The sequence below is a fragment of the Athene cunicularia genome (genome assembly GCF_003259725.1).
Source record: "Athene cunicularia isolate RWA chromosome 5 unlocalized genomic scaffold, athCun1 chr5_part1, whole genome shotgun sequence".
NCBI classification, from domain to species: Eukaryota; Metazoa; Chordata; class Aves; order Strigiformes; family Strigidae; genus Athene; species Athene cunicularia.
The window spans coordinates 38,246,182-38,269,087 of NW_020799101.1; the positions used below are offsets into that span (position 1 = coordinate 38,246,182).

Genomic DNA, 22,906 nt, shown 5'->3' on the forward strand with positions numbered 1-22,906 from the left:
TTTTTTTTTTTTTTTTTTTTTTTCCTGTAGCTTTGGGAACTCTTTTATAAATTGAGATTTGTATATACCTACATTGCTCCCTGGCAGATCACATGGGGATCTGCCTTCCATGCTTTTGCCCAGCCCTTTGCTGTGCCACGTATCCTTTGAAAATGCAGGCTTTTTCCTGAAGTCGTGTATTTATAACTTCTGACTGTTGCATTATAATGGATTATGTGTTATAGGCTAAATCTAGTGAATACAGGTTCATAACTGTATTTGACTTGTGTTCATTATTGCTTGTTTTACAGCTAAAACTGGTTAACCTCAATATAAAAATCTTTTTAAATATTTTTTGATCAAGGTGGGATGAATAGTAAAAGATCCTTCGTGTCAGATTATACCTCCCTTTGTTTTTTTTTTCTGAAGTCCACTATTGTTGATGGAGTATCAGACCATCAGAAATGTTAGATAAAGAGCGTAGGGCAAGATGAGCGGATAGTTCTGGTATTTATGGAGAATTAATTTTTCAGTTCACTGCTTTATTGCTTCTTTTCCTTCTAACATTAGAACAGTTTAACGTACAATTTGAAACTTTGTATTTAAAGAATTAAGGTTGTAACTTCAGCCATAATAACTTTCTGAAAATTGCCCTTTCAGTAAAGTCTACTGGAATGTTAACTGTGCCAATTTAATTGTTTTTACATTTGTCACATCTAAAACTTTGATATCTATGTAAGAAAATATATGCACTTTTATCTAAAGCTAAAGATTATTCTGTGGCTACCTACTGTGGACAAACTTTATTAGATATTGGATTATAAGGCTATTTATAGGCAGAAAATACTTTTACACATAGCAGTAAATTTGCATATAAAATTATTTCAAAATAGATTAAACTATTTCAGTAGGAATATTTTTTCTTACAGTTTTTATTCTGTTAGTAGTTTCTTCCCTTAGATTTTCTTACAGTAATAAATTTTGTGTTAAGTATGTTTTATTATTTTCAGCACAAAGCGTGTGGATCATTCAAATACAAGACTGGCTTCACAGCTTGATCGAAATCCAGGTTAGCTTTCTTAGTCTGATGTGGGTGGGCTTTTTAGAGTCTTGTTGGGTAGGGTCAGGGTTTTTTAAGAGTGGTAGTTTGTCAAATGGCTTTCATAGGATTCAAGATCAGTTTGCCCTCTGATCTTCTCCAACCTACCTAGCCTTTCTGTTGTTCTGTCTACTGTGTTCTCCTCCCATCATCTCTCGCTTGCTTTATTCCTTAGACACTCCTGTAGGTTTTTCTTTCTTTCCCCCTATCTTTGTGTGTCTGTGTTACTTTTTTTATTTATAATCATAGTATACATTAAGCTGTTTTGATTTTTATTCTTCTTAAGTAATTAAAATAGGCCAAACATTATACAAGGGTGTCTCAATGTCATGGTGATGAGACTGGTACAACAGTCATTACTGGGGTACTTCTGTGCTCATTGGCTTTTGCACTTTATTATGTGGAATAGATTGATGGGAGATGCATGACTGGAACTGAAGGAATAATTTGGAAAGCGGAGTGACTAAAAAGGGGAAAAAAATTGATCAAAAATACTAAAAGTCTCCTAGCATACTTTTGGAGTGGTTAAAAATGAGGGGGTGTTGGGGTGGAGAATGACCCCGAAACAACATTGCTGTTGTGTCTGATTCAATGTGAAGTGATAATTGACATTCAAGCTTGATGTTTTTCTGCAGTTTCAGATAATAAACCAAATTCCTATCTTCTTGCAGGTTCAGATGATAACAACCTGAATTCAATCTTCTATGAACATTTAACCCGTTCCCTTCAGCACAGCCTATGTGGAGACTTGTTGTTGGGTCGGTGGGGAAACTATAGTACTGGGGACTGCTTCATCCTAGCCTCTGACTACCTCAATGCACTTGTACACCTTATAGAGATAGGAAATGGCTTGGTCACCTTCCAGCTGAGGGGGCTTGAATTCAGAGGTGAGTGTGTTACACTCTCTTAACTGTCTGTACTAAAAAGTAGACTTCTACTTTGGAAACTTGAGTTATTTTCAGTTCCATCCTGTAAATTAATTGCTTTGAAAATGGGCCTCAGGGACTCTTTATGCCCCCATCACTTGTGAGGAAAATAGCTTGCTCTAGCAGACTTGATGCTAAGTTTCTTTTTTCATTTTAGCGTGACATGGATACCATAATGGATTCTTACAGCCACCGAACTAAAATGTGATCCTAGAGTGGTAAATTAAGCTATCCAAAGCTTTTGTGTTCATTGACAGATAGGTCACTTTACGATAATACAGAAATATAACTGGAGATGCATTTTATTCTAAACCCTTCTTAAACACAAGTCAACATTAAAGCAATCATATGAAGTGTTTAACTCTTTCTTCTTTTCTCTATTTTTCTCCAAAGGAACTTATTGCCAGCAACGAGAAGTAGAGGCCATCACTGAAGGTGTAGAGGAAGATGAAGGTTTTTGTTGCTGTGAACCAGGCCACCTTCCTCACATGCTTTCCTTTAATGCTGCTTTTGGGCAGCGTTGGCTGGCTTGGGAAGTGCTTGTGACAAAGTATGTTCTGGAGGGTTATAGTATCACTGACAACAGTGCAGCTTCCATGCTTCAAGTCTTTGATCTCCGGAAAATTCTCACCACTTACTATGTGAAGGTATGATTTGGATCAGTACAACCCCTGGGGGCAACTGGGCTGGGTTACATTTTGGAGCTCTGTGATGTCTTGAATGTCTAATGTCTTCCATGTGAGGATCATAGACTGTGATACAAACAATAGACATATGAACACCTTCAGCAAAGGAAGACAGTGTTTGCTGTACTGATGATTACTTGATACTCTGGTGCATGAGCAGGATCATGACCCTATATTGTAGAACAGAGAGAGGACACTTTCTAGCTGAAGCTGGCATAGAAACTTGAAAGCTGTTACCCAAATCTAATAGCTCTGTTGTAAATGAAAAGTTAAATAGTGTGTTTCTCTTAGGAAGTCAAGATGTTTCAGTCTTCAAAAGCTGTCCAAACCCATCCTTGTTTAAAAATAAATAAATAAAAGGCCCTGCCCTTCAGTTGTAAGAGGACTTGAGGCCTCAGAATCCCTTCAGATAATCTTTTACTGAGATCTTTCATTTAGAGAGGTGAAAATTTTCATGTTGAACTATTTCCAAGATACTTATTCACACACAAGTTGTGTGGTTTCCCCCTTGCCCCCCTCCAAACACAAGGGTGTTAAACTATCTTGTCTTTTAATAGCATTTGAATTCTTTAGAAATTCAGTATCTAGGTCTCCATGTTAACTACATAAAAATTGCTATGGATTTGTCTATTTTCCTGCAAAATTACGGTGAGAGTCCTGTCCCATCCTTTTTTCCTTTCTTTATTCATTCAGTGCATGCTTCAGAAATCTTGATGGTCTTTGAAAAATACACTTGTATACAAACCTGTATTGTGGCTTCTGTGCAAATTTGTTGCTTCTGTGAGCTAAATAAATGCTACTGTGTATCAGTTTTGTTTGTTACAGGAAAATAATGGAAATGAGTTGAAACAATCGACACTGCTGACTTTTTTTTTTTTTTAATTGCAAAATACTGACTCATATTTTTAATGACTACTGTTTCAGGGGATCATTTATTATGTCACAACATCTCCCAAGCTAGAGGAATGGTTAGCTAATGAGACCATGCAGGAAGGACTGCGGTTGTGCACAGACCGCAATTATGTTGATGTAGACCCAACATTTAACCCCAATATTGATGAGGATTATGACCACCGTCTAGCAGGGATCTCGAGAGAGAGTTTCTGTATGATATATTTGAACTGGATAGAATACTGCTGCTCTCGAAGAGAAAAGGTAAGTATGAACGTGTGAGGAGAGCCATTTGCTATTCTACAGTGGTCTCATCTTTTTTCCCCTGTTGGTTTGACTTACAGGCTGGTTTAATATTTTTTTTTTTTTAATAAAGATTTATATCTGAAATATTAATTTATAGTTTACAGATTTTGATCTTCTGCTCTTGAAATATGAATTTAAATAAATTCCGTAAGTAGTGTATGATTGAACCTGTTCATAAATGAATTGTCATTTACCAACTCAGATGAATTGAATCTTAGGCATTTATCTACATACAAAAGGGTATGTTTATATAATTGATGTTTTGTGCTTAGATGTCAGTGTTTACAAATCAACCCAAACTAAAACCTCCAAAAACCCAAATACCTGTTGCCAGCTTGTAAGACTGACCACTTCTTTCTTAGTGGACATACTATACCACTCCTTTGGACCACTGCGATAAAGATCATCCCATATTCAACTCTTTTTCCTCTCTAAATCCTTCCATCTTTTGAATAGAAACATAAGTATGTTTGTAGAGGAATGCCTTCACTTCTTACTGTTTATGAAAAAGCTATGTTGTGTAGTCAAAATAGTATTGCCTTTGCGAATAATCAGAAATTGATTGAGATTAAAGAAACAGGAATATAGTTGGAATGTATGTGTTTAATGAAGGATCTGACACTTGAGATTTTTTTACTTTGGAGGTAAAAGACTAATTAGAAGCTCATTTTAATGGTGTAAGATTTAGTGTTCTGCAGTCAAATGGCAGACAACAGCCGAATAAACTTAATTCTCTCCATCATGGTCTTGTGAAATATTTTGTGTAGGTATTAAAAATTGAGTTTACCCTAATAAAGCTACTACTGGCTTTGAGCTGAGGATGTTTCCCCCAAATAAAGATGTAATCCAGAGAAGTTTTTTGTTAACTCAGAATTATATAATCCTAACTAGTAAATGAGAAATCACTTTATTCACTAAAAATATTTTTGTCTTAACCCCATAATTTTGCTAATCAACAGCTTGCATACAAGATACACAGTATCCATGAGTAATGTTGCATGCATCTGTTTAGCTTACAATTTACTTCAAATATAATATGTGTGTGTCTGCCTTTACAAGTATTCTACGTACTTGCAAAACTTTTAAAAAAAGAATTCCGATTGAAAGTCCGAGCAAGGATAACTAGTGTTGTAGGTACATAAGCATGCTTGAATTTGTGTACCTGTGTATGCGTTTGGGTCTTTTTACTCCTCCTGGCAGAACAGTTTTTCTGTGGTGACTTCTTTAGTCTGTTCACCTGAATATTCTTTTCTCTTTTCTTATTACAAGCCACTGGATTCAAGTAAAGATTCACCCCTGGTGACATTGTGTTATGGACTGTGTGTTCTAGGGCGGAGAGCGTTGGGAACAGCTTCACATCATATGTCTAGGTAATACAATACTGTTGTTGTAAGCTTCCCTTCCTCAAAATCCCTCTGGGTTCCTAGGTTAGGTATTAGATGAGTACCTCTTCGTAAAAGAAACAGGTATTTAATGTCATGTCTCCTTAAACTGCACAAACATGCATTGTAACTTGTCTTCATTATAACAGCCAGTGAAACGTAACCAAAGAAGAGCAAATGAGGGAGAACTTGAATTTGAGCATTTTGTTTTATTGAACTAATGCAATGAGAGAATTCTGGAAGGATCAATTATAACTGATGGAAAAAAAAAAAAAGAACTAGTTGAGTTCTATAAGTAAGCTCCATTTCCTGCTCTGTATATATGCCCTATGTGGAAAAAGGGGGAAGAGGACAGCTTCTTAAAATGAAGAATATACGTGTCTTGATGGAAGTCAAATCAGACCCTTATGATAAGTTTCACAGTTTAGCTGGCTCTGTGGGAAGCAGTTGTGTTTTGTACAAATCTCCTTCAGCTCAACTCTGTCATCATATGGCAACCTCTTTCTCACAGGCTGACAACCTCAACTTACTTTAGAAAGCCAATGTAAAATATAGTTGTATGTTTCAGGAAATCACAAGGTGATTAAAAAGAAAATAAAAAGAAGCTTAATCGAACATGGAAGCTATTGGTCAGCTGGGTGCCAGCTGTGAAACTTGTTTTACTTCACTTTCAGGGAAACTGTTGACTAATTCTTCTAAGTACCAGCCATTTGACCCCTGAAGGTCCGGTGGATATGCGGTCACAAGAGTGATCAGAGCATATTTTATTTTTTCCTCTTATCTTAGTAAAAGGAAACAATGCCTTTAAGCATGCGGAAGTTGTCAGGGTTTTTATTCTGTACTCAAGCATGCACACTTGAAGCTACACGTCTTCCTCAACTGGTCCGTTGTGATGTTAGATTTCCTGAAAAGTATTCTGGAGATTTTTAAAGAGAAGCGAGTCGGGCATTCCTCACAGTGTTCCTGTTTACTTTGGTCTGTGTAAATAGTCTGTTGCACATGTGACTTATTCATTACCTGTTCAGTGCATGTAGACATCTTGTGTCCAAGCTTTGCTCACACATACACTGTTACTCATATGTTCTTTTCTCCCTGTCTTATCCTGTATGTTATCTTTATAGAGAAGAATTGTCTGCCTTTCTGTACAGCTCAGTATTTTCTGCTCTTGTCAGTCATGATAATTGTAAATGTTTATATTTCTGTTAATATTTGGGCTGTTCTCTTTTTTTTTTCCCCCTCCTTAACAGTAATCTGGAATCCTTCTTGTATGGCCTGCACGCCCTATTTAAGGGTGACTTCCGTATATCTTCAATTAGAGATGAATGGATCTTTGCTGACATGGAATTGCTGAGGAAAGTAGTGGTTCCTGGAATACGGATGTCACTGAAGCTACATCAGGTGAGAGATTACCCAGGAAGATGTGTCCAGTTCTTTTTATTTCTGTGCCATTGTTCTTTTAAAAATAAGTGGCTTGGAGGCAACAAAAAGAGGAAAAGAATAAAAAGCCATGTGATAGAGATGGACAGCTGAAAATGAGGGGGTATCATGTCTTGTCTTTTGTTTTATTATAGTTCATGTGGAAGGTGATACAGAGGAAAAAGGAATGCAGTTGATGCTTAGAGCTTGAAAACTGCATCAACTGTAGATCAGAGAACATGTCAAGCCCTGTTTCATACCCATCTAGAGATAATTCCCTTATGAGCAGCCACTCTGATAGTTTCCCCTCCCTCTTACACTCTCCATGTATATGTAATTGGTTATCATGCCATTCAAAGTTGCACACCCCTCTCCTTCAATGAGAGTTGTTTTTCTTGTTGTTTTTTTTTTCTTTGAAGTATTGTAGTGACAGAGACTTTGGCATTAATCATTGATCCCATCAGTAAGGTTTCAGGTGAGAATGAGGTTGCCTTTCAATAAGCTGAAATTGGAGTTGGTCTTTATAGTGAAGTGAGGGTAAAGATAGACAATCTCAAATTCTGTCCAGTGCATCTATTAACTAGGCTCAGCAAGTACAAGAAAGCATGTACCAAGTGATAAGCACTCTGAGGGGGGAGGGGGGGAAAGTGTTGGTACTCTAGAAGAACAGATTACTTGAAAATCATATTAAGTAGGCAGATCTTAGTTGAACTTTTTTGATAATAATTAAAGTTTCTTTTTTTGTCTTCATTACAGAGTCTAGAAGTCCCCCAAAGGTAGCAGTGGTTGAATAAATTCCTTCATGTAACACAAACTGCCTAAATTCAGCAGAATGCATATGTTAGGACTACATGTAGCAAAGTGGAATAATTACAAAATCATTGTTAAAACCAGCAGAGATACCACTTCAGCAATTCTGAAGTGTTCTCAGTGTATTTGGGTTACTGTGCACAATGGGTTTGAATTCAGAGAATGAAAAGTGACAAAACCACAAATATCTCTAACAGTAAAATATGGGGGTTTTCTGAACATTATTGTATTAATCTGTAAAGGGCAACTTTATTCACCGGAAGTGCAGTAGCATATCAAGGGTTCAGCCAGTGTTGGAAATTTAGCTATTAACAACTATCCTTTTTTAACCAGAAAGTAGTGTGACCTGGTACTGAATTGAATGTACGCATTTTGTGTGTATTTGACTGGCAGAAATGTAAGCTGTCTGATAGTATCTGATGCTGAAATAGTCTGTCATCAAGTACTGATGTGAACTTTTTAATACAAAATACAGATAAATCTTACTGTTTTTCTTCCTATTGCTATTTTCATATAGTACAGTCTCAGTAAAGCACTGATAATTCACTTAAGTGGTTTTTACAGTTGGAGACTTATCAATAAGTAAAGAAGCTAAAATTAAAATGCTTCTGCAGGCAATATAAAGAGATATAAATCTAGTGTAAAATTCAACTGGAATCAATAACAGGCAGATCATTCCAATCATTTTGGTTTTAAGTTAAAAAAAGAAGGCAAACACAAGCAAACAACTAATCTGTTGAAAAAGCAGTCACCCTTACCTATGTTCTTTAGTAAGTATCTGATATTTTTTGATGTCTTTGTAATGCACTGAGCCTTTCAAGAGTTTGAGGTGTGAAATATTTGATTTTTCGATGTAGTTACATCTGAAATGTTAATCATATCTTACTGAACATCTGTTCTTGGAAATAGGATCACTTCACTTCTCCAGATGAATATGATGATCCCTCTGTCCTTTATGAAGCCATAACAACCCATGAAGAAAATCTGGTTATAGCACATGAAGGGGACCCTGCTTGGCGGAGTGCAGTTCTTTCCAATTCTCCCTCTCTCCTTGCTCTGCGTCACGTGATGGATGATGGCACCAATGAATATAAAATCATTATGCTGAATAAACGGTATCTCAGTTTCAGGGTCATTAAGGTGAGCTTTGTGCATGCTCCACAATGTGACAATATGTTGTGGTGTACTTCAGTAACTACACCGAACTGCTACTTCAACTCAAATTGTTACTTACTTATTACTGATCTGTCATTGCTAGGGCTACTTCTCATAGAGTGGAAGTATTTAATCAGAAGATCAGGTCTCATCCCATTCTTAGATTTGCTTTATTCGCACTGTTGCAGCCTGTGTCCCTGAATTCAGCCTTTTAAAGAAGTGAATGTGAATGCTTACCATTCTGCAGTGTGGTAGTGCGTACTCACAAAGGCCTAGCTTTAGCAAAGCAGTCAGCACACTCATTGTTTCACTTTCTGACACGGTCTTTCTGCTTGGCTTTTTCAGGTGAATAAGGAGTGTGTGCGTGGCCTGTGGGCAGGACAGCAGCAGGAACTTGTCTTCCTGCGTAATCGTAATCCAGAAAGAGGAAGTATCCAAAATGCAAAACAAGCTCTGAGGAACATGATCAACTCCTCTTGTGACCAACCAATTGGATACCCAATCTACGTGTCACCTTTGACTACTTCCTATTCAGATAGTCATGAACAGCTGAAGGAGATTCTCGGGGGAGCTATCAGCTTAGGAAACATCAGAAACTTCATAGTGTCTACATGGCACAGGTGAGCTGAGGAAATGAGTTCTCATTAGTGTGTTAATGCTTTCATAACCTGTTAACTAGCCTTGTACGTGCCAAACATGGCATAATTTATAATATTCAGTCACATAAAAATAAAGAAGCCTTGACTTCAGGCATATTTGTAGCATATGGCAGTTGGTTTGATACAGGAATAATCTTCAAGGCATGTAAGTAATATGCCACAAACAATGTAAATGAGAGCTTAGAAAAAACTGGACAAAATCGAGATGCAAGGTTCTCATGTCAGCTTTGATAATGAGAGACAATACAACTTCTATATCTTCTTCGGTACCATTACTTTTGCAGTCTATAATACCATTTTACAGATTCAGGACTATTTCAGGAGGGTTCCTGTCTGGCAGGTATTTAGCATGCAAGTGCTTATATTAATGTTGTTAGGGTATGCTCATACACAGTAACACAATCTTTAGCTGTTGTTCAGAATTTCATGAGTGCTTATAAATATTCTGTATGTCAGAGCCAGAATGAGTAACTGGAGTGATAATAATATAATCCTCCCTCCACTTACCCCTCAGTAACCCAGTACAGACTCTTGCTGTGGTGTGTTTTAATAGGTCATGAGAACTTCTACTGCACTTCTGGCCCTCTTATGACTGTGGCTCCAAAAGCAACAGTGGCAGCTGTGTGTGGCATTCAGAATTGTGTGTCCCAGTTCTTACTAGTTTCAGGAGCTGGCACCACAGCTAGAGCAGTCCTGTAGCTGTTCTAGTGGTCATACTTACACTAAAACATCTACAGCACATCAAACCAGAATGTGCTTCACCCCAGAATACACCATACTTACTACAGTCTGTATGATGGTATTCTGTCACCATCTGCTTGTCTGACATGTGGATAGAATAACAGGTGAAAGTATGACACACAGTATTTGGATCCAAGCTGTGTATGCTTCAGGATTCTGGATCCCATGGGCAAATGAAATTGGGAAGGAGTACTCAGTGTATTTGAGTGTGACAGAAAATAAAAAATAATAAAAAGTAGCAATTGAAGGGAGGAGGAATGTGTTGTGTTTTTTCCATCCATCTGAAGTTCATTAATGCAAACAGTGTGGTGAAAAGCCTGTATGGTTATATACACTGGAAAATGTTGGCTAAGCTACTGTCTGAATGTTCAAAATTCACACTAGAATTTTTTTACAATAATTGCAATACATGCTTCAAACAACTGTGAGTACATGACTGAAGGTAACAAGAAACCAATTACGTCAAAAATACCAACCAACCAAAACACATTTTATTCCTGCTCATCTGAATAGACAACAATTTTACAGTATAAGAATATACGTCCAACAGGTGTGTTAAGAGCATAAGTTTTACTGAACTATTACAAAAGAACCAGAATGTTCTACCAGCATTTTATATTTAGAATTTTATCACTTTGTTGTGCTTCAAAGGTGGCTTGATTTTTTTTTTAAAAGCTAGTTTGTATGAGCATTTGGCTTGTTATAAGTTACTGTTACTTGAATAGCTGTCATTAAGAAAATTGCAGTCTCTCAGAAAACAGCATTTATATTTGCAAAGCATGTTCTGAGAAAATAAAGTCAAGTTTTATCTGATTTTAGGGAATGCTATAGGTTGTGCTGACTAAAGCCTGTCATCATGAAGCATTTCTTAGAATCTGGGTGATTTGGAGGCCTGACTTAGTGTGTCAATTGCGTGTGTTTTCAGACTAAGGAAAGGCTGTGGAGCTGGCTGCAATAGCGGTGGAAATATTGAAGATTCAGATGCTGGAGGTGGAGCTTCTTGCACAAGTAACAATCCAACTATCAATGAGTCACAGGGCAGCATGTCGCAAGGAGGAGGGAATGCAACTACAGGGCAGGGACCTGGAGCAGTACAGCACCCTCCTGTTTCAGCTCATCCCACAACTCTTCCTGCAGCTCATCCACCAACTCATCCCTCCACTCTGGGTAAAGTTAAAATAAAACAAAGCAACCATTTTATACAAGTACAATCCTGTAGCCAGAACTGGCTTTTCAGTTCTTTGGATCAGGCCTAAGTTAAATCAAACAGAAGTGACTTGGTTATGTAGTGTTAACACCTGTTGGACTAATCTCAAAGTACAGCTCTGTGTTATGCAATACAAGGTTTCCAAACACAGATTTGAGCAATAGGGGTATAGTTGTGCTGGCAAAATAGATTAAGTAACTTTTTATAACACCTCTTTTCACTTCTGTTGTATTGCCTGCAAATGCTAAACTTACTATTTTTTGTGAATGTCTTTATATTTCTTATTTATACAGTGGAATGGATTCTCTATTTCCATAATATTTTAACTGAATCCTGTCCAAGAGTCCATAGTGATCTGTAGTTAGGGAGGTGATAAACAATAAAGCTGAGAGAGCTTTCCAAATGCTGCCTTTACTCACAAAGACTATAAAAGTCTATGTAGTTCAATGAACTTTTTTTAAAAATGCAATATAATTAGGTCTGTCAGCTATGGAGACTTATCTACAAGTACTTAGTATAGGAAAAGCAATGACACCAGTGCTCATAAACTGCAATTCCTGCTTTTCACTTTAAGTGTATTAAGTATTTTTGAACTTTTTTAAAAACAGCTTTTGCTCTAACAAATTTTCTGACTCAATCTTTGAACATCCAGTCAAGCATAATAAGAAAGAGTATTTAGCAGTTTGAAACATGGACATATCTACCCGCCTTAATTCCTTAAGTATGGGAAACTTAAGTGTTAATATCAAGAAGCAAATTGTTAATGTGGGAAGAGCAAGGCTGAAGCATTTTTCAAGGTACTTGTCTTGCAGGGATTGTGAATTGAACAGAGTATGAAATTCCAACATGAGATGAATGGGGTGTATTCAGATGCTCTGCTATATGAAATACAATGGAGGTCTTCTGCAGTGCAGCTGTTTCAGATGATGTTGATTAGACCCATCAGTTTTGTATCTAGATGCTAAAACATTTGTGTGTTGGCAATCTAATGTGTGTGGGAGGCTGTACCAAACTCTCCTGATTCTGTATCTTTTACTTTTAGGCACCAGTCACAGCTCTCACTCTGTGCAGTCAAGCCTTGTCAGACATTCCCCTGCCCGTGCCTCAGTAGCTAGCCATTCATCTTATTGCTACGGCAGTCGTCATTCATCTCTTCGCACATCCACAACAGGCTTTGTGCCTTGTCGGCGCTCTTCCACCAGTCAGATATCCCTTCGTAACCTCCCATCATCCATCCAGTCCCGCCTATCTATGGTGAACCAAATGGAACCTACTGGCCAGACTGGGGTCAGCGCGCAGCATGGACTGCCCTCTTCTAGCAGCTCCAGCCAAAGCATCCCAGCCTGTAAACAGCATGCCCTTGTGGGCTTTCTAGGGACAGAAGGAGGGAATAATGCACCTGAAACTCAGTCAGGTGGTAATGCAAGCCCTGCAAATCAAATGCAAGCCAAAAAGGATGACGTTATTTACAGAATCCAGGTGAATAGTCCAGAAAAACAAATTAACCTATGCTTCCACGTGCTTTTGTTAGTGTTACGTTGTATGTTGTTAAAATCACTACTTTTGAATGTACACGCAATCTGGAAGGTCTCAGCATACAACTATTGTGCAGTTACATTGGGAGAACTAACATGAGGAAAAGGTTTTCTGGACAACCGGCCTTCCTGCATGCTTAGACATCCTTGTTTACATTACTTACATGTTTTGCTGTAGTGCAGCTTTGAGAATGTCAGCTGAACAGGGGTTCCACTCATACTTAGTTTGCCTTTAGCTTTACACATTGTAATGAATAAACAGCTTAATTTGCAGGCCAGAAAACAACTAGCCTTTTTTCTTTTAAACCAGGTAGATTTTCCACAAAAGTAAGTGTAAAAATACTCTCATGTGTATTTATTCATTTTCATATGTATTCTTTGGTTATTGCCCCAACTCTGGGTTTACTGAGCAGTAAACAGAACACCGTTGACTAAGTTAAATCATGGCAACCTTACTTGTTTTGTGAAAACCTAGAAATTTGTATTCTTGCTCTTCTAGCTTTTGTTAGTCCTACATATATTTCTGGCAGGACCTTAGTGGGAAACATCAAGAAGGATATTTAATAGGACAGATCATAACAAATGTGATTTCGTCATTGATATCACCTCATTTTAGAGTAATCCCAAGTAAATTTAGTAAACTGCACCATAGTGGGAAAGCTAACATAAATTTTGCAGGTCTATGCTTAGTAGCTTTTGTTTACAGGCAAGGACCCTTTAATGAAACCATTTAATTCCTCTGTGTAAGGAGGATACAGGTGAAGTTGGCGTGTGCCCTTGGATAGTCGGCATTACGTTAGTTCTCTTTGTCCTTAAATAGGAAGAAGTTTTCAGGAGTTTTTCTCATGCTGACCCTGTGGAAAGGCCAGTTTACTCCAAAACACGGGGTGGGTCTCAACTAACCATGCTAGTAGATAAGTAATTCTTCAGCCTAACAGCAAATTCCCCAAGACCGTGTTTCTTAGAGATGTTCTGTAAGAAGTGATGAGCCAGTTTTAAGAGCTTATCATCCGTTAACTTTTCCCTGCTACTGGACCATGTGCTGTCAATGCTGATGTGCCCTGCCATGAGCCAGTGTAACAACTGAAAGAAGGGGTGGGGAAGAAAACCAGAGCTGCTGCTTCAGACAGCAGTGAACTGGTATATTGTCAGCTGTGTCTGAAACCACAGTCTGATTTCCAAATTCTCTGCTCCTCAGGCTTTTTCCTAGCCTGGAGCTTGAGTTTCCAACATTGGAATTGGTCAGAAATCTCTTTCTGTGGGTTTAAGCCAGTTCTCTGGAAGTATGCAAAAGGTTGCAGTTTATCTGTTTCTTTTAAATTTTGGCTGAACTAACAGTCAAAACTCAATTCCTACTTATAGTTAATGGATCCCAGTCAAGTACTGGAAGGGATCAACGTGTCAAAAAGGAAAGAGCTGCAGTGGCCAGATGAGGTGATACGGCTAAAAGCTGGAAGAAACAGCTGGAAAGACTGGAGTCCTCAGGAAGGCATGGAAGGCCATGTAAGTTTTGCTTAGCTGACAAGCTACTTTTAAAAAGGCAGTGTCTTGATTCTATGGCAGTCTGCCTAGATGTCAAGGCCAAAGACACATGCAGTAGTGAGTTGGATCAGCAAGTCACTGTTGCTGGAAGAGCAGGTCTAGAATCCTAATTTGAAGCAGAGGAATATTTCTGCAGCTGTATCCAAAAGATTCAGGATGTGATTCAGGTGTTGTCGACCACCTCTCCTTCCTTGCCTTCTTCCAGCTCTTGTCATGAACTCTCAGGCATCGTGTTCATTCATCCAGCCTTCATTTTCCTTTCATTAAACTATGAATCCTTGAGCAAATGTGGAAGGTCAATTTACCAATGAGTCCGTAATTGAATGGGTAACAGCATTTGTTGTTAAATTATTCTGATAAAAATAGAGCGAAGTAAGATTGTCTTCAGATGTCCCTATTATATAATAGGTATGTGATAGGTGGTTACTTTCATTTAAGAAGGAAATCTGCTCTAAGTAAAACTTGCAAAAGCCTGTGACTTGAAAGTCCATCCCCCTTTTTCCTAGGGGTGTTATCTGCATTTTATAAAAATTCACCGCATTAGTTAGAAAACTTACCTCCAATTTAGGCTCTCCTTAGGAGGAAAAATCACAGCTCTGTCTTGAGACTTGTTGGATATTACCAAGGCATACGTTTTTTTTAGACCTTTGTGTCTAAAAAGATGCTCCGGTGAGTATTCTTTCAGTGATAATGAAAGGGAAGAATCATTGACATTGTGTCTGCATTGGTTCATTGATATAATTGTATTTGCATTTAGAATCTGTTAGTTCTGACAGTTTGTAAGAATTTGCTTTGACTGCTTATCATGGAGGTGTTAGTTATAAATTGGATTCAGGGGCTGGATTTTGCTGTCTGAAAGTCCGCATAACTGTGGATATATGTGCAAACTTCAAATAAGAAATGGCAATATGCTGATAACAAGTTTATGCCAAAACTACTTCGATATGTATGTGAAGGAAGGGCCCTGGAAATAAATTCCTTCCACAAATAATTGTATCATAGTTGACAGTCCACTCTTAAGATAGTAGGGTTACCTTATAGGTAACATCTAGGAGTAGAATGCTGTAGTAAACATTCATAGTTATGTTGGGTTTAGACATTATATATTGGTGTTTCCTTATTAACTATTGCAGATCAAGAATGTCATAAAGATGGTGAATGTAAAGGGTTATATCAAAAGGCATTTTGTTGCCTGGTATCATTGGACACATTTCTCTCAGGAGTTCATGAGTGTGTTTTGCAAATTGCAGCGTGCTGACGTGTGCAGTGATTGATGTTACACAAAGATTAAAATGAGGATTTCGAGGTCAGAGTAAGATACTGTTCTGAATGCACCAGATTGTTTTTACATTCTGAAAGCACCGGGTTATCTTATGTGTGATTAGGAGGAGAGGATTTAACTTGATGTTTTGGCTGCCTGTGGTTAAACTAGTATCAGTAAAGCCATTAGCTCTTAGGACAGGTTTCCCTTACTGATCCTGCAGCAGGCAGAAGTGATTCTTACCTGCTGAGATGCTTCTCATCAAGCAGTTTAGCAGCCAAAGCGTTATGTCAGTGCTCTCAGTATGAAGTTCAGCATTTTTCCTAACTTTGCTTTTTATTTTGCTGAGTATACAGTACAGTATATGTAATGCAAAGACGTTATTATATTTCTTCAAGAAAATTAAATTTAGCAATCCTCTTTGTATTGTAGCTACTTCTTCCAGGACTTTGATTAAGGTATACTCTGCACTATTTTTCTGTGATACCTGACACTGGCATGCAGAAGAACCCTTTTCCCCCCAAGAAATTATCACCTCTTAACTATCTAATGACATAATTTTGCATGTTAGCAGTCATTTATGAGCATCAAATAAATGTCAGTCTGATAGAGGTTAAAACTGAGTGTGGGGGGATGGTTGCAGTGAGTTATAATCTCTGTGACTTTTGCATATACACAGTTTTTAAGGAGCCACGATATTGATGCCTTGGAGTCAGCCCTCAGCTACCTCAAAGGCACCAGTTGTAACTTGGACAACAAGGATGTAGTACTTCCTTGTACATGGTTTGTGTCTGGGGATAGAATATTCCTAGCCTCACTCAATACAGCAGCATAAAAAGGTTATCAGGTTTTGATGAAGGCAGATTTCAACAGACCACATAAATATCATGCTGTTGCATCAAGCAAAGGGGAACTAAGGATGCCATGCTTCCCTGGCTGAAATGCTCTCCCTGTGGATGCAGTGTAGCTCTCATGCAGTGGATAAAGCTGAATCTTTTTCACTTGGTCTTAGAGAAATTGACAATTATCAGCTGGGTATAGTGAGGATTAAAAGGGTCTCTTAGATTTGATCTTGGAAGATGTAGATTACCTGTGGGGTTTTCGTCCTTTTTTCCCCCACCTGTATCTTTAGGACTCTTGAAAACTGTACTATCCTGGGTTTTGTAAAAATTTAACTTTCTTTGCTTTTTACTGTACCTTGTCTTGAATTTAGGGTTCTTTTCCCACAACTGGCAAATTTGAGATAGTTCTGTGGAGCTGGCAATACTTAAACCTGTGTTACTGGAGCATCCTTGTGGTTCCTTTGGGGTACCCAGAGGTTAAGGGTGTATTTTTATGGAGTCAGCTGAGCAGACACATACAAGGTTGTGCAAGGGCCTGTATGGAAAAGGGACCTTCTGATGGTCAGTATCAGGCAGGATCCTTGGAAGCAGCTGATCAAAGTACCCTGAACTCTGTAGATGCAAGTGAGTATGGGACAGTAGTTTGTGGCACTATTTCTGAAACCCTTCGTATTTCTAGTATTTTTTCAATTTAAACTATCTTTGAACAGTTTAATTTAAAAGATAAACCTCGAATTCAGAGTGAGTAGGGAACAAAATTAGGGGAAGAAATTTGACTTAGTGGAGGTAGTAGTTTACACCTAACTCCTGGTGAACTACAGTTCTGTGCTATTATGTGCTGCGCAGCACTGAAGCAATTTAAGACTATTACAGCTAGACCATCAAAATATCCCAAATCTGTACCTGTACACTTTTCTGAGTTGTTATTCACTTTGCATGAACTGTTTGGTTCTGTTTTGGGTCAAATTATTTGCTCCTGCTGAAATTCACATTAAAGGCTGACTATTTACAGGTAAGCTGCAGATCTCCAAGAAGACTTCAATGAGTAGCTTAGCTGTGGGTATGCTGTCACTGAAAAATGAGCAACTAAGTTAGTGTAGCACTTACATTATTGCTCTTTGCCCTGTAAGTGTCATGAATTATCAGCTGTAACTTTGGTATGGCAGCTTTCCCTATGGAACTTATGTTTTATTTTACTTTTGTTTCCCCCCAGGTGATTCACCGCTGGGTGCCTTGCAGCAGAGATCCAAGTAGTCGGTCCCATATAGATAAAACCATCCTGCTGGTTCAAATCGAAGATAAATATGTTGCTGTTGTTGAAACTGGAGTCCTTGAACTTGGGGCTGAAGTGTAAATCTCTTTGAGACTGAAACTTCCCCTTCTGCAACGGTTCAGAAGAGAGAAGGGTCCAGAAGAAGCAGCTCCCAGGACATGAAACTTTGGTCCAGTTGTAGGAAAGGACTTGAAACACAGATTTGTCTAAGTCCCTTTCCCCCAAATAAACAAGTGTAAGAAATTTTTTTAAGTTGTTAGCTGCTGAAGAAACATTTGCATGAAGGATAGATTTGTTGAGACATATCTTTTTTGTTTATAAATTTTGTTTATGCATTGCGTAATGCTTTAAATCAACAAACTTTTCAGTTCTAAGATCAGAGCACCTCATATTTTTCTAATTGTTTTGCCAAAAAATGCCATGTCTTGTCACAGAGTGCGTGGAATTCATCCACCTTATTTTAAAGAAATTGACTACAAACCTTCAGTTTGGTGAAACAGTGTAAGGGTTTCAGGTGTGGCAAGAAGAGACTGAACAGATGTATAGATTCTTATTCCTTATGAGCTAAACGTTAATGAGAACTGCACTAATTTTTTTACAGCAATGCACTAAAAACAACCCTGAGATTGCTGAGAACATTTATTTATATATATAAATATAAGTATATAAAATACCATTATTTAAATTGCCTTTGGGATTAATCCCCTCCCTCTCCATATACATGTTGATGGTAAGGGCTGTGCCATGGGTTTGGTTCTATGTTCTGTATTTCGTACAAGTGCATTTGCTGCATCCTCTTCACAATAAATGGTAAAATAACAAATATGTAGAAAGCACCTGAGTATCCCTGTACTACATCAGACTCTACTGTGGTGGCAGTGGTACCTCAAATCTGTACAACATGTCTAGCTTTAAAGTAGACCCAAATATACTACCTTTCATCTGTCCTCCCTTCGCTAGCCATGGCTACTTTGCTTCTTTACACCCAGAGCTGGCTATGTTGTTTCATTGGCTCTTCTCTGGCAGAGACAGTTGTTTTGAGTTTTGTAGGGGGAGGTGCTGGTCCGTGATTACTTCATGGATGCTTGAAGGTTTTTTTGATTCCATCCAATTTAAAAAGAAGAAACAGCAACAACAAAACCCAGAAAAACCAAAACAGAAAAAAACGTAACAAAAACTTGACTTCAGCTTTTAAAGAGCTTTTATAGAAGGCACAGCCCTAAACTTGTATCACTTTTACCACCTTGCCTTTTCTTTCCCTTTAGTCTTCATTCTTTTCTATGACTTGAATTTTATTTTCTGTGATTATATATTCTATGTAAGTGTAATTTGAGTATTTATAACTGTGAAGTTGAATTATTCATGTGTTACATATCTTAGGTTTTATTGTATTTTTTTAAAAAGTGTGTATTCAGGGAAACAAGTAACTCAGAACTATCATGGGAGTGTGAGAGGGAAACTGGTTTGTTCTTGACTTGCAGTTCCTATGACTCACTTCTCTTAATCCGTAAGAAAGAAATGTACCTGTTGTGACTGTTTCCTGTTTCTGACCTGTAATTATGTAGGACTCTGTGGGGAAACTGCACACAGTCCTAGCTTTTGGGAGCAGCCATCTTCTTCCCAGTCACCTCTGCTTCTTTATATGTAACGTAACCAGAAGAGACTTCTGATACACCACAAGAGGTTATTTTAATTATTTCTCTGACATCAGAGAAACCTTGTCCATTGTGTACCTAATGTAAGTGTAAAATTATATGGGATGAGACAAAACCAAGGAAGAAACAGCTGCCTAAGAAATACTGATATTCCAACTCAAGTCACCGTATGCCATCTAGTAATGTAAGGGTAAGTCTGTGTGCCTGATAGCTAGTCAGTTCTTAATACTGTTCCCAGTGAGTTGTACTGGGACCTTGCTTACATCATAGACTATGCAAACTTGTACTCAAAGTACTGTGCATCTTACAGTTGCATATTGCTATTTGGTTTATGCATATGTAGTCCCATTTAATCTTGGTATAAGTGCACAGTTCTGGATCTGCCACCATTGAAATAATTTTGCTGTTTCACATAGGTTATCATATGTGCACATTATAGCGTAGTTGAATTCATCTCCTGCGTATCTGAAAATGTAGTACAGTAGATGAACCTTCTTCAGCAGTCTGGTAACGTTGCTGTAAGGAACAAAGAAAATGTGTAAGTTTTGAATTGAAAGTGTTTTTAGTTAAGGTCTTAATCTGTGTCCTTCCCATCAGGTAATTACAGGGTTTTCTGTATCACTAGGAATATTGTGTCATCTTAGAAAGAGGAATTTGTTTGAAAATAGGCCCCCATTTGATATTACTTGCACGAGGTTTTTTTTCCTGTACTGAAGCCTTGAGGTAAACAAATGACTGAAAAACAGAAGACATAGTGGTTTTTTATTTTGTTGGGTTTATTTTTTAAACTTGACTGAAGCAACTTTTCAGTATGTTAACCCTGGCTCTTGAACAGTCTCTTTCATTCTCTTCAGGGCAAGATAATGACAATGTTCATTTCTGGTAATAGACGTGATGTGAATTAATGGCTTGTAACATAAAAATTCTAGAGAATATGTAACTGCCTGGAATTAGATCAGCAAACAACACATGGGGACAAAGAAAGGCTTTTTTTAAGGGGCAAATAGAATTGATGGATCTGTCTTTTCTTTTTTAATCTTAAGGCTTTTGGTGTGTTGCCTTCAGGAGATGGATTTTAATGTGTCCAGTTACCAGGTTAATACCTTCTTTCAGATACTCAGCGAACACCTGTTTGAAGCCATTCACACAGTGCTTGTACCTATTCCAGTTTTGCTCCAGAAACTACCTAATTGAAATTTCACTCTTGTGTAAGGTTTTTGGAAAACTTAACTTTTTCAGAAAAGCTTTTCCTGCATTCAGAACTCATAGATGATTTTATGTTGGTTTGTGCAAAGTTTGTCTTGGTTTCCACTGTGCAAGTGACAAAACCGTGTTTGTTTTCTTCTAACTCCCCACAGGATAGATCTGTCCATGGAAACTTCTGTTCCTGATGGAGATAATTTAATCTTTTGTTATCTTTTCTTTGGCCTTTGTCTTGATGCATAATATTTTTCTCCTGCTGTGAGTATGAAAAGATGGGTATTTTCAAATTAGTTATGTCAGTCCAGATTGAGCTCGGCATAGAGCAGGGGTTTGGTTGTGGTGGGTTGTGGTTTTTTGTTTGTTTTTTTTTTTTTTTTTAGATCTTTCTAGGCTTTCATGAAAACCCTTTATAGATGAGTGCTTTAACTCTGTCCACTTGCATTGTGTGATACTCTTTTTTCATGAGAACATTCCAGTTGAGTCCCGTTGTTTTAGCTTCCAGGTATATCCCAGTCTATTTTGTTTCTTTCATATTTCTTGAAAGGTGGTATCTGTGTACATATGTACAAAATTACTGCTCCCTAAAACAAATACTCAGTTACAGAAAACTGCTGAAAACCCCACTAATCAGATTATGTTCATTAGTAAAAATGCCTGCTACTTAATTTTTTTAACCCTCTTCTCATTTTACCTCCCTGTGAAATCTTTTAAAATGTTCTGATTAAAACAAACAAAACCCTAAAATGTTAATGTGACACCACTGAAACCTCAGTGCCACTTGCACTGTGTGATACTTGTGATGAATTCTGGAGATCTCTCTTGTGATTCAGCATTTATGACATTATTTCAGAGCTGGGGGTAGAGCAGGGGGGGAAGATGATGACAATTTTTTTTTTTTTTAAGGTAATTCCATGTAGGTTGAATGGTCCTACAGGCACTTTGCCTGGGACATGTGGCGTGTTTCTGAGTGGTGATCTCAATTTTCCAGTCCTCTTACCCCCATGTTCACAGCCCCCACGGGAACTAAAGAACTCTTAGGAGAAGCCTAGATGACTGGTGAAAGTTGAAGACCTGTGGCACAGGTCCATGCTCGTGGCTGTTTGGCGAGTGGCTATAAAGCTTGGTCTGGATTAGGATGTGAGGGGCGAGGCAGAAGAGATGCCTTACAACTGGATTCAACTTCAGAGTGTTTCTCTGATAATGCACACACCACCATACAATCTAGGACTGTAGATACAAAGACACTGCTTTCATGATCTTTCTCAATTACAGAATTCTTCATCCACAAAATGGAGCAGGATAGATTGCATTTCTTACCGTTAACAATATTATTCACATATTATTCAACTTATATTGGATTTGGGGTTAAACCACCACAGGTTTTATGTACTTGATTTTATTAAGGAATTTTATACCTATTATATAGGCATCTATTCTTTTCTTGTCTGGCTTGCTGTTTGATAATCTAATGCAGTACATTCAGTGGCGCTGGACTCTTTCAGAAACTGTACTGGTAATTACTGGTGCCTTAGTAAAAAAGTGGGTACATAACACCTTGGTGGAAAGCATGTGGCTTGTTTCACCCCAGCATGATATGCATATTTCCAAAAAGGAGATTAAGATGGCTGCTCCAAAAGATTTCAGGAGTATACATATATCACTCAGTCAAAAACATCTGAGTTTGAGTGGTTTTTATGACTTCTGGTATGTACAGTTTGAATAGATAATCCCAGTACACCTAGTCCACAACTCCGACAAATGGCGATCAAATAGCTGGATGTGTTAAGTTGTTTACACAGATGCCCCCAAAAGCTTGATGATAAGCTGCTGGCTAGGAAATGGAGGGAGAGGGGAGTAGAGCATAAATGAGAAGATGGTTTTGATTTTTAACAGATGATGAAAATATATATTGCCTCTACCAGCAAATGGATACCTTGCCAGGGATAGGGATATATGTATCTGCGTGTCTGTGAGTGTGTATGTGTCTGCGTGTGTTACTGGAAACAGCCTGTAAATATTGTAGCTGTTTAAAATGGAAAAGGCAGAGAGTTTTTGCAACGTGTTGCAGCAAAAGGACAGTATTGACAGTGGAGAAACACTGAGAAATAAAAAAAAACGTTTTTCACTTGTTGTCATTTATTGCACTATTACATTCTCTTAGATATCATTCTCACAAATTCCCTGTAAGAACTGTTTTACGTTTACTCAAATCACCTGTTAATGAAGGATTCTCTTATTTTAAAATAATCTTTTCTCTTATGTAGCTGTAGTAGTAGAAATGAAAACCTCAGCTATTCCTGTTTTACTGGCAGCATCGTACTTGTTTTCATGCTTTTAC

General features: G+C 37.9%; 1 protein-coding gene across 9 annotated transcripts in view; it reads left to right on the forward strand.

Annotated features, from left to right (window-relative positions):
* The window catches only part of PCNX1 (pecanex 1), an 89,718-nt gene extending 67,025 nt beyond the window's left edge, over positions 1-22,693 (forward strand). For 8 of the 9 annotated variants that reach the window (XM_026849050.1, XM_026849053.1, XM_026849055.1 and 5 more), the window contains 12 exons: positions 990-1,048; positions 1,750-1,965; positions 2,398-2,651; positions 3,615-3,845; positions 5,157-5,257; positions 6,517-6,667; positions 8,405-8,635; positions 8,996-9,270; positions 10,976-11,217; positions 12,300-12,736; positions 14,155-14,295; positions 17,651-22,693. In XM_026849050.1, coding sequence (XP_026704851.1) covers positions 990-1,048; positions 1,750-1,965; positions 2,398-2,651; positions 3,615-3,845; positions 5,157-5,257; positions 6,517-6,667; positions 8,405-8,635; positions 8,996-9,270; positions 10,976-11,217; positions 12,300-12,736; positions 14,155-14,295; positions 17,651-17,791 — 2,479 coding nt within the window. In that variant the 3' untranslated portion in view covers positions 17,792-22,693. The remainder of the gene's footprint in view (positions 1-989; positions 1,049-1,749; positions 1,966-2,397; positions 2,652-3,614; positions 3,846-5,156; positions 5,258-6,516; positions 6,668-8,404; positions 8,636-8,995; positions 9,271-10,975; positions 11,218-12,299; positions 12,737-14,154; positions 14,296-17,650) is intronic. The other variant, XM_026849059.1, reaches the window with a different exon arrangement.
* Positions 22,694-22,906: the final 213 nt, after the last annotated feature.